This window comes from Puntigrus tetrazona, chromosome 11 (genome assembly GCF_018831695.1).
Source record: "Puntigrus tetrazona isolate hp1 chromosome 11, ASM1883169v1, whole genome shotgun sequence".
Lineage (NCBI taxonomy): Eukaryota > Metazoa > Chordata > Actinopteri > Cypriniformes > Cyprinidae > Puntigrus > Puntigrus tetrazona.
The window spans coordinates 14357208-14373673 of record NC_056709.1 but is presented as its reverse complement, the minus strand read 5'-3'; the positions used below and the strand labels follow the sequence as shown (position 1 = coordinate 14373673).

The 16466-nt window shown below is 33.4% G+C and overlaps 2 protein-coding genes across 2 annotated transcripts; one reads left to right on the top strand and one right to left on the bottom strand.

Moving 5' to 3' along the window:
• Positions 1-192: 192 nt before the first annotated feature.
• On the top strand, positions 193-6503 carry zrsr2 (zinc finger (CCCH type), RNA-binding motif and serine/arginine rich 2). The gene is made up of 11 exons (XM_043252458.1): positions 193-406; positions 515-594; positions 915-978; positions 1080-1188; positions 1298-1384; positions 2439-2477; positions 2566-2681; positions 2768-2972; positions 4032-4087; positions 4170-4279; positions 4390-6503. Exons 1-11 carry the CDS (start codon positions 306-308, stop codon positions 5241-5243), a joined length of 1821 nt encoding a protein of 606 aa, XP_043108393.1. The 5' UTR covers positions 193-305; the 3' UTR covers positions 5244-6503.
• ap1s2 (adaptor related protein complex 1 subunit sigma 2) lies at positions 6499-10099 on the bottom strand. The gene is made up of 5 exons (XM_043252457.1): positions 9958-10099; positions 9422-9600; positions 8107-8215; positions 7434-7571; positions 6499-7342 (listed from the first exon to the last, which is right to left on the bottom strand). The coding sequence occupies exons 1-5, from the start codon at positions 10048-10050 to the stop codon at positions 7295-7297; spliced, it is 567 nt and encodes a 188-aa protein (XP_043108392.1). The 5' UTR covers positions 10051-10099; the 3' UTR covers positions 6499-7294.
• Positions 10100-16466: the final 6367 nt, after the last annotated feature.

The following is a 16466-nucleotide window of genomic DNA, read 5'->3' as shown; positions in this document are numbered from 1 at the left end:
CAAGGATGAACAGTGATTAAAGAAGATAAAGAACAGTGAATGTTTCAGATGAACAGGTTTATTTAATAGTTTTGTAGAGGAAGTGGTTCGTTCAAACGAGTCGTCCAAATGAACCGATTCGCTAAAGTGAATCGACTTCCTCGTGCTACTCTGCGCATGCGCATTCACGTCACGCACTTTAGAGCGCGACAGTAAAGGTGACGTAATCTTTGCGCGCGCTGGTGTGATCAGTGTGAAATGTGTTGCCTTTATTCGGCGGTTTGACGTTATTGCCTCCCGACGAAACATGTAAATAGTGTTTTAAAATGACGAACAGTAACTGTTGCTCGCTTCAGACGGTCCCGCCGGAGCTGCAAGACTCTCAGAGTCGGTTGAACGAGTGTGAGAGTGCTTCTGTTGTGCTCAGGTGTTGTATGATGGTGTTATTCTGTAGCCGTGTAGAAATCAATAAGCAAACAAATATTCAAAAATCTTTTCTATTTATTAATCACTTCTTATTTAATCTCCTTTTTAGTCAAAAACAACGACGAGCTATTCTGAAACGAGAAAGAAGGAAAAGAAAACGTCAAGCTGTTGCTAAATTAAGAATAGCAGGTAATTTATAATAGCTTGTAATTTGATTATAGTTACACTGTATTTACACAATTTATTTTCTGTTATAATTTGCATATATATATATATATATATATGTGTGTGTGTGTGTGTGTGTATATATAATATTGGTATGTGTGTGCATGTATTATATATAATGTGTGTGTATATATATATATATATATATATATATATGTGTATGCATATATATATATATATATATATATATATATATATATATATATATATATATATATATATATATATATATATATATATATATATATATACACATACATAAACGCACATCTTTTTTGCTCTAGATCATTCACAAAATGAAGAGCACCAAACTGAAAATGAGGAAGAACAGATGGCTGATGAGCAGAGGTTTGTCCTTTGAAGTTCAGTACGATAAGCTATTATCAATAGAACAAATTATTATTAACTGGACAAACTGTCCAAATTTGTCGCACTGTTTTACAATCCAGTGAGCGATTACACCAGGAATGGCTGGAGAGGGAGAGAATTGCACAGGAAGAATTCAGGCTGAAAAGGGAGAGAGAAGAGGTGGCACAAAAGAAAAAGGAGGAAGAAGAGGTGAGCGATCTGTGACATTCTGCAATGACCTGGAGGAACCTCAATTTGGATATTCTTCTAATGCTCCAATAACTGCTTTTCTGTTGTTGCTTTTTTTTTGTAACCACAGAGGAGGATCAGAGAGGAATGGGAGGAGCAGCAAAGGAAAGAAAAAGAGGAGCAGGAGCAAAAGGAGCAGAAGAAGAGAGAGAGAGAGGTGATCCCTGCACTGGGAGGATAAAGATGCAGATGTCTACATATATCCTCTATTGAACCGTATACCAACAATTAAATATCAAGACATCTCATGCTGCCTGAGGCAAATCAGCCTTTAAGGGCTTCAAATTTGTCACTCATGGTTTTACATAGACACCATGTGCCATAAGACTGTGTATCATGTGTGCAGTGTGTGATTTTGCCTGTTTAGCAGAATATTGCGTCTTCATTTCCTTAACTAAGATACACAAAAATCATTAATGCAGCAAGTGTCCACTTCCAATGAAGAACATGTATCTTTTCATGTCACTTGGTTGTATGTTAAAGTTGCTTACTGATGCTGCATTAGAGAGCATCATTTTAATGTGCAGTAAGGCAGGGATTCTCAGTCGTTACCACTTTTAATATAATAATCACAATATGTTTTTTTTTTTTTTTTATCTTCTATGTTTTGCATACCTTTGCCTACCAGTTAGGAATTGGGAATTGTAACATTATCATTCAATTCAATTCAATTTTCATTAGTTAATGCCACAGTTTTTAATACATTTATACTATATCACTATATCACAGGAAATGCATAATTGTATCAATTTATTAGATTGTATGTGCTTTTGGATTATGAAAAAAAAAATAATGAAACCAAAAAAACTAAATTAAACACTCAATCGGAGAACACTAAAACAGAAGAACCGTATTTAATCTACATTTTTTTGGGGAAAAAAGTACATTTCCTAGGGCCCTAAATATACTATTTTTTTTTAAATTAAACTGTTTTAAATTGTATACATGTATGCTTTAATTAGATGTGGTTTTTAATTTTACTTTTATCTACAGTCTAATTTAACCATGCATGTGCTTAATGACTATAATGGGAAAAAAAAATTCCTCGGCTGTTAATTCCCAAAAAACCTTGAGAACCCCTGCTGTAAAGATAACTTCAGTCTATAATGTACAAATGATCTGACAGATTGTCTTAACCAGTTTTAACAGACATGTGCTCGCACACCACACAATTTCACCCGCCATACTGTGTATGTTTGCACCATTTATAGGAAGCCGTACAGAAAATGCTGGATCAAGCAGAGAGTCAGGTATCATCTTGCTTTCCATGTCGCGTTTAAGTTGGAAAATGCAGTTTGTTCAAATAATGAAAAATCTCATTTATTTTGGTGCATTTAGCTGGAAAATGGTGGTCCTTGGAAAAACCCTGATGCCCCAAAGGATTATGGAACAGAAAAGGACAAGGCAAACTGCCCCTTCTTCCTTAAAACGGGTGCTTGTAGGTTTGGAGACCGGTATGTATTCATCAAGCTGATGTTTTCAATCAGTTGAATTTCAATTCAAATTTTTTTCAATTTTAATAACGATTTAATTTGAACAGGTGCTCCCGAAAGCATGAACACCCAACATCCAGCACCACTCTGATGGTGAGGGGGATGTTTGTGACCTTCGGGATGGAGCAGAGCAGACGTGATGACTATGACACTGATGCCAGTCTTGAGTATAGCGAGGAGGAAATGCACCAGCAGTTCCTGGATTTCTATGAAGACGCTCTACCAGAGTTCAAGAACGCAGGGAGGGTGGTGGTGGGTCAGTAAAATTTAAAGCCTTTTTCTGGCCCGGAAGCGCGAGGCATTCAACATATCTCCGTCGTTTCTTTGCCCGGCGTAGCTAAAAATTAACCCACGATAGCGTGCATAAATCATCAACATATTAGAAAACATATATAACACACCACTACAATAAATAAAATGTTCCCCCTGAATGTAACATAATATATTTGAATCCTCTCGGGCAACTCCCTCTCACCGGGACAGAGAAACCGGAATTAGTCGGAGCTCAACCAGCGGTAAATGACAGTAAACGCAAAGCTCACTATTTTCTAAGCTCCGCCTTGCCCGCATTCTCCACTGCCGGCGGGAGGAGCCAACGAAAGCAGTGTTCGTGTGCCTAGAGGCTTTTCTTTATTAACAAAATAAATAATAATACAAAATAAAAAGTACAAAATAAACATATATATACAGGGGGGTCAGGTAAGGGCGGAGTCCGGCGGTACATATACCGCGGCGTATCCGTCGTTTCTTTGCCCGGCAGGCAGGGGGATGAGCTGTGTGCTCACACATATCTCGGACGGCGGGGTGAGGTACACCCACGAGGACACCAGCGTATGCACGGGGAAGAGACCGGTAGGAGAGGCGCAGGGCATAACGGCGGCGGTGACAAGGCTAAATCCCCTTCAGGTGTGCCTCGTCACACGCCGCCAGACCTGGCCAATATCCTGCCGGGAGCCTGGTGAAGGCGGCGAATATATATATGGTGACATATAGAGGAGGGCAGCCGACTATATATATATATATATATATATATATATATATATATATATATATATATATATATATATATATATATATATATATATATATATATATATATATATATGTATATATGTTAGTTTATTTTGTTAAATATATGTGTGTGTATTGTAAAATAAATTAAGGGTAAAATAATTGCATCTCAACTTTTACCATTTGTTAATTAAATAACATGTTTGTAATGAAATAAATGTGATAGTTTCTAAATGTATACGAAATCAGATCATTTTAAATTAAATAAAATTAACAATAATTTTTTCCTCATTTAAATAGGTGAGCTGCAACTTTGAACCGCACTTGAGAGGAAATGTTTACGTTCAGTACGACACGTAAGTTCAGAATTATTATATTTGTGACAACGCTACAGAGGAGGCTTTTTTTATTTCGATATGTCTGTTTACATGCCTGCAGAGAGGAGAAATGTAGAGAAGCTTTTCTGATGTTTAATGGCCGCTGGTATGCTGGAAGACAACTGCAATGTGAATTCTCCCCAGTAACAAGATGGAAGACAGCCATATGTGGTAAGTAGAAGTTTCCTTATTCTATCACTATTTAGCCTTTCTTTGTCTATTTTATATATTATGTCTAAATGCAAATTATTTAAACACCCATATATTTTCTTTGTTTTCAGGACTTTTTGACAGGCGGAAATGTCCAAAGGGAAAACACTGCAACTTTCTCCACGTGTTCAGAAACCCAGATAATGAATTCTGGGAGGCGGACCGTGATCTTCATATGTCCCCCGATCGTGGTGGAGGATTTTCTAGTCGCCATTTAAGCAGCAGAGATGGAGCGCGGTCCCAACGTGCAAATAGTCCTGAGCACATATCCCAGCGCAGAAGGACAGATCGAAGGAGCCACAGCCGTGAGCGGTACGCTTACAGGGGAAGACGGAGCAGAGAGAGGCGGGGTCACAGTAGAGAGAGGCAGAGTCGCAGCAGAGGGAGACACAGCCGAAATGGGGAAAAGCATAGCCGGAGCAGAAGCAGAGAGAAAAGGAAATCAGAACAATCGATGACAAGGAGATCAGTGTCTCAGAAAGACCAATCTAAAAGGAGGAGCCGATCCAATAGCAGAGAGCGCTTAAAGCAAGGTGAATGTACATCAGCAGACCCGAGAAGATGGACGTCAAAATCGAACAGTCCAGAACGGGTGTCCAAAAACAGATCTGCGAAACGGAGGAGGCACAGGACGGAAAGCCAAAGCCCGGAAAACTCTGACCAGATGGATACACATCACCACAAGCACTCTAAAAAGAGCAAGAAGAAGAAAAAGGGCAAAAAGAAACACAAAAGAAAGAAGAGTAAATCACACAGCTCAAGCTCGGAGTCGGACGAGGAGCGTGACGAGATGCCGGCTAAATCAGAAGAACGTACAGCTTCATCCGCAGATGGAGTAGAGACCACAGATTTAGATGGCTGTCATCCAGAAGAGGAAATCCATTGTGCTCTTACGGATGCTACCACCGTCACACAGTCTGGATAGATTATATTAAAATGTGTTTATGTGGTCTTAAAGCTGCTGTTGTTATTTTAGTTTGCATAAAATTTTGCTGATGAAAACTTCCTGTATATTTGTAATTAAATCTACTCCTTTCTGAAAGTCTTGGTGAGGTTCCAACATGTCACGTGGGTAAGCGGATATCAGGGACGATCTTATTTAAAGTGATATAAGCAGGACATATTTAATTCTATATTGTAACGTTCATTAGAGTAAAACAGATTACCAACAAAGAAAAATATTTGATGGGCACGCGATTCTGTCCCTCAGACGTGGATTGGATGGATATGAATCTCATATTCAGTTCTCCCTCCATTGAATCCACATGGCAGTGGCATTTGACTCTAAAGGAGCAAAGCTTAAGCAGATGAGATGAATTGGAGAGGTCTTGCCTTCACGACCTGAGAGAATGTATTGTGTATCAATGAAGTTTATTTGCAAAAACATAACTTCTTAGTAGTTGTTTAACCTAGTCAAAATTGAAGGAATAGTTCAACCAAAAATTTTAATTCTGTCAACATTTACTCAAGCCTGTATGAATTTATTTGTTCTGACCAACACAGAGGAAGACATTTTGGGGAAAAAAAGGAAGAAATACTATGGAAGTCAATGGTGACCCAAAAACAGCCTGGTTACAAACGTCCTTCAAATTATCTTTGTGTTCGGCAGAACAAATAAAAACATACAGGCTTGGAACTCCGTAAGGTTGAGCAAATGTTGACAGAATTAAAATTTTGTGGTTAACTATTCCTTTAAAAATAACCCAACAGCAGACTGATTGGTAATACACAATAAAAAAAACAGTTTTTATCTGTTTTTGCAAATTAACTCTTTGTATAATTTATTTTAATTGATTTATTAATCAAAAACGTCTGTGGAAATCCGTGTTGTAAAACAAATTTATTTATGATTGGATTCAATTATTCTGTCTGTTACCGAAATCAGAGGGTCCCTGTTAAAAGGATCGTTTTTTTCTTCTTTTTTTTATGCATAAATGTATATATTTTGTGTTGGTGACCACAGTTTTCAGTCCCTCATAGTATGGGAAACAAACAATGTTAAAGTCAGTAGAGACCAGAAACTTTATTTACCAAGATTCTCCAAAATGTTTTCTATCTTCACCTTCATTTTTGGGTGAACCGTCCTTTTAAGATACACTTCCGCACTTTCCATTCAACGACGAGTATGTGTACTAAACATTTTTATCGGTAAAAGATCATTAAAGATTGGCACAACGCGCTGCAGTATCTGACTTTATTCTTTAGTTCTGATGAAGTTTCAAAAGACATTTTCAAGAGGAAGTCAGAAAATCCGATGATGACAGCATATGAAGATGACTTAAAGGAAAAAGGCATGAGGGTGGTGGAGGAGAATCTTTGGCATTGGAAAGAAAACAGCTGGCTGTTAAATGGCAGATGCCTGATATGCTAATTTAGTGTCTACACGAACAAATCATTACAGTGTTTCTGGTCAAGACTTTGTTCATCTTTACTTGTGCCTTAATTACAATTCTGAATGTAGAGTTTACATCTATCTCCACCTTTGGAGCCGAAGAAGATTGTTTGGTCCGTAACACTTCAGCGAGGCTTTGTCTTGAACGGCGACAGCCCGTTGATTCGGATCTGCGGAGAGTTGCATAAGATACTGGCAACGGTGCGAGCCGGAAATGAGCGTTTTAAGGCAGCTGAAGGTGAGAGGTAATGCTTAAAATCTACGGATAAGACATTGTGTGCAGATGCCGACACTAAACTTTGCTACACGTGTTCTGATCCTGAATCCGAGCCGAGCGCTATGGGAAATTTGCATAACTACTAAGATAGTGTTGCACGAGCATTCAAACGTGCTTGATTCCCTCAGATGTTTGGCAGTAGAAATGCAAGCGTCGGTATCTAACCGTTTACGCAGGAAGTGCTGATTACTGGTTTTGCCCGCAAGCGAACCTAAAAATGCAAATGTAGAGAAAATGCCCACTGAGAGAAAAAAAAAAAAAAAAAGGAGATGCGTGTTAGTGTTTGGGGAGGATGTGCTCCCGTCATTTATGTCAGTCCGATCTCCTCCAGAACGCTACGAGGTGTCTCAGCTTCCTGTTAACAGGTAAGGATCAGAGAAAGAACATTTAACGACTTGAAAAGGCTCGACTGTCGCTTCGTATGCTAACATATATATGTTCCTCACCTCTTGCAGCATGTCAGCCTGCTCTATGGCCTTCAGAACGTTCTTCTTCGACGTCTCCTGGGCTTCGCCGCCCAGTATGAACTCATCCAGAATGTAATAGGCTTTCTCGAAGTTGAAGATAATGTCCAGTTCACACACCTGGTGTTCAAACATACACAAAGTCAAAACTCCATTCGCGCCTATTGATCAGTCTAATATATATTTTTTAGACATTTCATCAGAATCGGCGGCAAGTGACCCAGTGAAAGAAAACTGGCAGCCGTATTAGTGTTTTATTTGAGCAGAAGATTTTTAAGAAATCTTTTGCGAAACTCCAGCGCTGGGTTGCCAGGTTGTGAAAATTAATCAAATCACTGGGCAGAAAATGCATAGATTTATGAAAAAAAAAAAAAAAAAAGCTCTTATCGGGTGATTTTATCTCTTGAAATCTGTCCGCCGCAAAAGCCTGTGAAGGCTTGTTACCAGTGTGAATGCAAATTTAAATGAAACATTTTCACGATGAACAATAGGCAGTTTATAAATATCACAGAGAAGTGTATGCTTAATAAATTGAGAGAAATTACTACTTTTTTGTGGATGTGCTTTTTGGAGTAATTGTCATACAGGGTTGGAGCCATATAAGGGCGAGAGATGCAATTTTTCTTGAGGTTAACATACGGACATAAACACTCACACTGCCAAAATATTTGTCCAGCAGCTCCACATATCTGTGGATGATTTCCAGGGTTATCAACTCATTTTCCTGGTCCTCCACAGCGCAGCAAAAGTACAGGCTGGCGTATCTGAAATGCAAAATAAGCTCACCACATAAATTCAAACAGTACAAACAAAGTGAAAAGCTTTTCTATGGTCCTCTTTCTGTCTTTCGGCGTAAATCTACAGCATAAACCATTAAAAACAACATAGATTTGTCCTGGGCAATCATTCTCATCTATCTTGTTGACGATATCAAAGGCAATATGACTGTGATTAATGTAGCACTAGGTAATATAATAGGCCAAAAGTTGAAAACTGACAGTATATAATTTTTTATCAAATATATAAAACGAAATACCATACTCAAACATATCATGACAGGTTAATTGGGGAAAGATTTATATTATTAGCATGTATTAAACACACTCACTCACACACAGACACACACACACACATACATACATATACATATATATGTGTGTGTGAGAGAGAGAGAGAGAGAGAGAGAGAGAGAGAGAGAGAGAGAGAGAGAGAGAGAGAGAGAGAGGGGGAAATATATATTTGCATCATGCTTCGTTCCTCATTGAAGCCATTAAACACAATCAAATCTTGTCAGATTTTCTTGTCTGTTTTTTTTTTTTTATTGTTGCTTTAAATCCAAGATGTGATTCTCCTTATAGTGTGTTGGTTTGGTTCATGTAACTCTTTCACCAAGACTTTTAAAAAAGTTAGTAGGAAAAAAACACTTCCAGACCCAGGGCACTTAAAAAATGAAAGCAAAAGTTCAAATGAGTTATTAAAGAAATGCTTATTTACTACAGTTTATTCAACACACACACACACACACATATATATACACACACATATATATATATATATATATATATATATATATATATATATATATATATATATATATATATATATATGTGTGTGTGTGTGTGTGTGTGTGTGTATGTATATGCATACACACACACACACACACACACACACACATATATATATGTATATGTATATATATTATGGTTTTAAATGTTGAATACAGTTGAGAATGTCAAAATCTCAAATATGGGATGGGTGATAAAAACATTAAAGGTGTTTAAAACTAGCTACTACTAGGTTAGTCAAATCACCGTTTATTAAATATGTCTCACGACACAAAAAAACAAGGGATTTCTGCCCTCGATGCCTTTTATTTAGTCAGTGAACACCCAACTATATCACGTTCACGGAAAGTACCAAACACGGCGGACTTGTACTTCCTCGCATGCAGTCCGGCGTGGCTTTCTAACCTTTTATAGACTATTTTCAGATCTCTCCATTCCAGGAAACTGCACATCTTGGGTTTTCGCGCCAGCACCATCTGAATGACCTCCCGGGAGATCTTCTTCTTCTGAGTGTCAGACAGCGGCACGTACCATTTCTGGAGCCGCAGCTTTCCCTGCCTGCTGAAGAGCAGCATGAACTGCATCTAAAAAGAGGGAGAGACGGAAAGAGCCCCGGCCGTGTTTGTGCATCATAAGTGTCTAGTCGAGTCGAGCCGAGATAGCGTTAAACAATTCCAGTCGTACAGTCTAGAAACGTTCGTCACGTTGACAGTTTAAAAGCAGGCGGTTCGTATGTATCATAACCAAACCCTTTTGGATAAACAGCTTCTGTTTTTCCGCAACAAAGCGGAAGGATCGCGTTAGCAAGAAGGCTGCGGCCGTGAAAATGTTAAACATATGAACTATTCACACTACACAAGCGCGAGCATTCCCTACAGCGAGTCCAAATAACCCAATAAATTCCACAAAAATGCGTGAAATTAAAAACAAGTCGCTTTTACCTTAAAGTTTATATCACACTCGATTCCGTGAGCATGGGCTTTGTGTCTGATGGCAGTAAACGCAGATGTGAGAGTCCCGTTACACGGACGCATCGCTTTTTCACTAGATGCCTGGAATCCTGTCCTCTGATTGGCTCCGGCTCTCACCGATGAGACTCTTTATTGGTCCAGGACCGAACAGGATTGGTGAAGCTCCTGTACGACAATAAATAAATACGTAAATATATAGAAAGTAAATAAATACATCCGCATGCATTTCGCATATATTAGGCTATATTTTGTAAATAATAAAAAGAGTACACACTAGTACAAACAGTCTCTGGTCACTTTAAACTGTTCCATCGTAAATATAGCCTACATTGTTAGCCACAAGTTTGAAGATTTTTATGTTTTTGAAAGAAGTCACCAGAAAATATTGTTTTTTTCTATATGACTACGTTTTAAGTAAGATATAATGTTTTGTTTCTGTGAGTTTGCAGCATCATTACTCCACTGACTTGTGGAAAATGTGCCAAATATTTTTAAAAACGAAGTTATGTTTTTCGGCGCTAGAGGGCGCAGCGAGCGGCAGGTTGAGTCTCTCGGGTTCCCAGGAACTTGATGCAATGTGGATAGGATCATGTGTGCCTCTTCTCACCTTCCTGAGGTCCACAATTTATTTGTTTATATTAAATGTAATAGCAACAAATGCAACTTAATAAAGCATTTTTATCACATTAAGAAAAACACTTGACAGTAAAACATAGTTTTGCTGGAAAAGTTCTTTCTAATAAATTCTGGCATTATTTCCTTGTCACTCTGAAGACTTTCTTCTGTTGAAGACAAAAGAGGATTTTGTGAAATGTTAACAGTAGAAACAATTTAATTTTGAGCCACACTCAAAAAAATATATCATGGCATAGTTTATTATTAAGTATTTGCATTCTTTTTATTTAAATAATCGTTTTTATCAAAAAATGATGCAGTCAGATTACTTAAAATGAATCTAAAGCTGCAAATTGTTTAAACTATTAGATTTAATCAGTTGAAAGGTATGAATGTAGTTCACGTGTAGCTAGATGTGATACAAACAACATATAAACAGTTACATTTTAGGAGACCGGTTTACGTACAGATTTCAGGAAACGGAAATGTTTATAAGCGGAAATGACGTCATTCCACGCTCCGCTCGGTAGAGGGCGGCAACAGCAGCAGGAGAAGCAAAGTTTCTATTAAAAATTTGCGCTACAACAACGTGGATCGTGGACTGGTTATAAGGTGAGTTACATCTACAGTCATCCTTTATAATCTTTTGGTTGTATAAAATGTATTATTAGCGTTGAGAATATCATATTAAGTTAATATTGAATGTCCATTAGCTAGCTAACTTGCACGTGCTCCTAACACATGAGCCAACTTTAGCTGCTCATTATCTGTCAGTATTAGACCGATTAGTAATATAGAGAAAGTTTTTATTTACAAATAGGAAGCATCAGTTTTATTAGTTATATTGAAATATACAAACAGTTTTGGACAAATTGTGCACCCCTACAAGTGTGCTTTTTATTATTATATTTTTTGGCATAAATCATTTTTAACTTTTTTTTTCCCCAAATGCAGAAAGCGTTTGTGTTACGTGTTCGTGTTGTGTCGTGTGTTGATAGATAGTTTAGGGGGAAGTTAAGTAGCTGGAGACTGTTTTGATTTATTTTCTTTACTTTAGCACCGCCTCGTCTCTTCTTCCCGTTCCCTTCATCTTGTGTTTTTGTTCCTGTAAATACTGTAAATAGTGTACGTGTATATATACCTTTTTCCTTTTTGTTCTATCACCATTACACCTCTTGTATTTAATAATCACCTACACAAATAAAAGTATTATCTCGTACATTAGTTTGCACTGTTTTCTTTGTCCCACACACTATACGCACGTTTTTTAATGTCTATCTTTTTAAATGTTATACCCCAGTACCCCTAGACCTACGTGGGGTCGTAACAGTTTGAAAACCATAAGGTTTGGATTTTGTGTGCTCTTTATTATACAGAGCAGTAAAATGCTCAATGCCTGTAGCACCAGTGTTATGTTCAAAACGAGGTTTATTGTTTTGTTTAATATATTGTTACGTGTATCTGTGACTTTAATATGATTGAGCCCATAGCTGGTGTTGGGGAATTCCGTTCCATGAGTGGTGACGTCATTGAGGATTCCGGATATAAAGGCCGTCAGGCGAAAATGGCGGTCTCTCTCTTTCTTTGTTCTCCGTTTCCCACGGTTCTGGTGGCGTCTCCCTTATTGCCTCTTCTGAGGCTGGTATTTTGTTTTGTTTAATGAATTTTGTTTTTATGTGGTTTCTTTTTGATTATCTTATCAGTAGCGGGTAGTTTATCTTATTAGTTCACGTTTTGTTGAGTTAGTAAGAGCTGAGGAGGGAAGTAGTTGTCCGGAAGACTCACCCGTTCTGGTTTTGTTTGTCGGCAGACAGGTAAGAGCTGCAATCCGAGAACAGGGGTAGTCAGGGCTTGCTTCCTTTAGTTTTCCTACCCGCGATTTGTTATCCTTCATGTTTCGTTTATAAGTCATGTGAATGTTTTTTTTTTTATTATTTTGAGAATTATTCAATAAATGGAGGTGTCTTAAATTCATATCGGGTGTTGTGACTCTTTTATATGTTCGCCTGTATATTTTTCGTTTATTTTTAAGCGAGCCACAAATCACTTATGGGCAGTAACAACATATAATACAATTTTTGTCTCCCACTCACTATTACAAATCTACATCCCCATCTAGAAGTCTAAGAAGAAGCACTAGTGAGCAACTTTAAGATTGTTTGCCTCTTTAAGATGAATCGCTTTATGTATTGTGAAACATTTTTAACACAAATTTAATGTGGAACAGAAGCGCATTAAGCAACATCCACCAAACATCTCTCATGATTACATTTTTTTTTCATATTTTAACCTTTAAAAATGAATTCTAAATGTTTTAAAAGGTGTAAGAAAATAACACAACATACATTTTTTTAAGAATATCTTTAATGTGTGTAGTTTTTATGTGTAATGTGCATAAATAGAAATCTACTAATATCTAATATTTCTACTTTTTTGTTTTTTTTCTCTAATATCTAAGATTTCTGCTTTTTTGTTTTTTTTTCTCTAATATCTAAAATTTCTACTTTTTTGTTTTTTTCTGTAATATGTAAGTTTTCTACTTTTTTTTGTTTTTTTTTTCTCTAATATCTAAGATTTCTACTTTTTAGTTTTTTTCTCTAATATCTAAGTTTTCTACTTTTTTGTTTTTCTTTAATATCTAAGTTTTCTACTTTTTTGTTTTTTTCTGTAATATCTAAGATTTTTACTTTTTGTTTTTTTCTCTAAGATTTCTACTTTTTTTGGTTTTTCTGTAATATCTAAGATTTCTACTTTTTTGTTTTTTTCTGTAATATGTAAGTTTTCTACTTTTTGTTTTTTTCTGTAATATGTAAGTTTTCTACTTTTTTTTTTTTTTTTTTTTTTCTCTAATATCTAAGATTTCTACTTTTTTAGTTTTTTTCTCTAATATCTAAGTTTTCTACTTTTTGTTTTTCTTCTAATATCTAAGATTTCTATTTTTTTGTTTTTTCTGTAATATCTAAAATTTCTACTTTTTTTTGTTTTTTTCTGTAATATTTAAGATTTCTACTTTTTTGGTTTTTTTCTCTAATATCTAAGATTTCTACTTTTTTGTTTTTTTCTGTAATATCTAAGATTTCTACTTTTTTTGTTTTTTCTTTAATATCTAAGATTTTTACTTTTTGTTTTTTCTAAGATTTCTACTTTTTTTGTTTTTTTTTCTCTAATATCTAAGATTTCTACTTTTTTTGTTTTTTTTTTCTGTAATATCTAAGTTTTCTACGTTTTTGTTTTTTTCTTTAATATCTAAGATTTCTACTTTTTTTTTTTTTTTCTAAGATTTCTACTTTTTTTTTGTTTTTTCTCTAATATCTAAGATTTCTGCTTTTTTGTTTTTTTCTAATATCTAAAATTTCCACTTTTTGTTTTTTTTGTAAGTTTTCTACTTTTTTGTTTTTTTCTCTAATATCTAAGATTTCTACTTTTTAGTTTTTTTCTCTAATATCTAAGTTTTCTACTTTTTAGTTTTTTTCTTTAATATCTAAGATTTCTATTTTTTTGTTTTTTCTGTAATATGTAAGTTTTCTACTTTTTTTTGTTTTTTTCTGTAATATCTAAAATTTCTACTTTTTTTGTTTTTTTTCTGTAATATCTAAGATTTTTACTTTTTTGTTTTTTTCTCTAAGATTTCTACTTGTTTTTTTTCTGTAATATCTAAGATTTCTACTTTTTTTGTTTTTTTCTGTAATATCTAAGATTTCTACTTTTTTTGTTTTTTTGCTTTAATATCTAAGATTTTTACTTTTTTTTTTTTCTCTAAGATTTCTACTTTTCTACTTTTTTTAGTTTTTTCTGTAATATCTAATATTTCTACTTTTTTGTTTTTTTCTGTAATATCTAAGTTTTCTACTTTTTTTGTTTTTTCTTTAATATCTAAGATTTCTACTTTTTTTTTTTGTAATATCTAAGATTTCTACTTTTTTTTTTTGTAATATCTAAGTTTTCTACTTTTTTTAGTTTTTTTCTGTAATATCTAAGATTTCTACTTTTTTTGTTTTTTTCTGTAATATGTAAGTTTTCTACTTTTTTTGTTTTTTTCTGTAATATCTAAGATTTCTACTTTTTTTTTTTTTTCTGTAATATCTAAGTTTTCTACTTTTTTTTTTTTTTCTGTAAGATTTCTACTTTTATTTGTTTTTTTCTCTAAGATTTCTACTTTTTTTGTTTTTTTCTAAGATCTAAGTTTTCTACTTTTTTTTTTTTTTTCTGTAATATCTAAGATTTCTACTTTTTTTTTTTTTTTCTCTAATATCTAAGATTTCTACTTTTTTGTTTTTTTCTGTAATATTAAGATTTTTACTTTTTTTTTTTTTTTCTCTAATATCTAAGATTTCTATTTTTTTATTTTTTCTGAAATATCTAAGATTTTTACTTTTTTGTTTTTTTCTCTAAGATTTCTACTTTGTTTTTTTCTCTAATATCTAAGATTTCTACTTTTTGTTTTTTTTCTCTAATGTAAAATTTCTACTTTTTTGTTTTTTTCTGTAATATGTAAGTTTTCTACTTTTTTGTTTTTTTCTCTAATATCTAAAATTTCTACTTTTTTGTTTTTTTCTGTAATATCTAAGTTTTCTACTTTTTTTGTTTTTTCTGTAAGATTTCTACTTTTATTTGTTTTTTTCTCTAAGATTTCTACTTTTTTTTTTTTTTCTCTAAGATCTAAGTTTTCTACTTTTTTGTTTTTTTCTGTAATATCTAAGATTTCGGCTTTTTTTTTTTTTCTCTAATATCTAAGATTTCTACTTTTTTTTTTTTTCTGTAATATTAAGATTTTTACTTTTTTGTTTTTTTCCTCTAATATCTAAGATTTCTATTTTTTTATTTTTTCTGAAATATCTAAGATTTTTACTTTTTTTTTTTTTCTCTAAGATTTCTACTTTGTTTTTTTTCTCTAATATCTAAGATTTCTACTTTTTTTTTTTTTTTTTCCTAAGATTTCTACTTTTTTTGTTTTTTCTCTAATATCTAAGATTTCTACTTTTTTTTTTTTTTCTCTAAGTTTTCTATTTTTTTTTTTTTCTCTAATATCTAAGATTTCTACTTTTTTTGTTTTTTTCTCTAAGATTTCTACTTTTTTTGTTTTTTCTTTAATATCTAAGATTTCTACTTTGTTTTTTTCTCTAAGTTTTCTACTTTTTTTTTTTTTTTTTAATATCTAAGTTTTCTACTTTTTTTTTTTTTTTCTGTAATATCTAAGATTTCTACTTTTTTGTTTTTTTTCTCTAAGATTTCTACTTTTTTTTTTTTTTTTTTTTTCTAAGATTTCTACTTTTTTTTTTTTTCTCTAAGATTTCTACTTTTTTGTTTTTTTTCTAAGATCTAAGTTTTCTACTTTTTTTTTTTCTGTAATATCTAAGATTTCGGCTTTTTTGTTTTTTTCTAATATCTAAGATTTCTATTTTTTTTTTTTTTCTGTAATATTAAGATTTTTACTTTTTAGTTTTTTTTCTAATATCTAAGATTTCTATTTTTTTATTTTTTTCTGTAATATCTAAGATTTTTACTTTTTTGTTTTTTTCTCTAAGATTTCTACTTTTTTGTTTTTTCTTTAATATCTAAGTTTTCTACTTTTTTTTTCTGTAATATCTAAGATTTCGGCTTTTTTGTTTTTTTTTTTTCTCTAATATCTAAGATTTCTACTTTTTTTTTTTTCTGTAATATTAAGATTTTTACTTTTTTAGTTTTTTTCCTCTAATATCTAAGATTTCTATTTTTTTTATTTTTTTCTGTAATATCTAAGATTTTTACTTTTTTGTTTTTTCTCTAAGATTTCTACTTTTTTGTTTTTTTTCTCTAAGATTTCTACTTTGTTTTTTTCTGTAATATCTAAGTTTTCTACTTTTTTTGTTTTTTCTTTAATATCT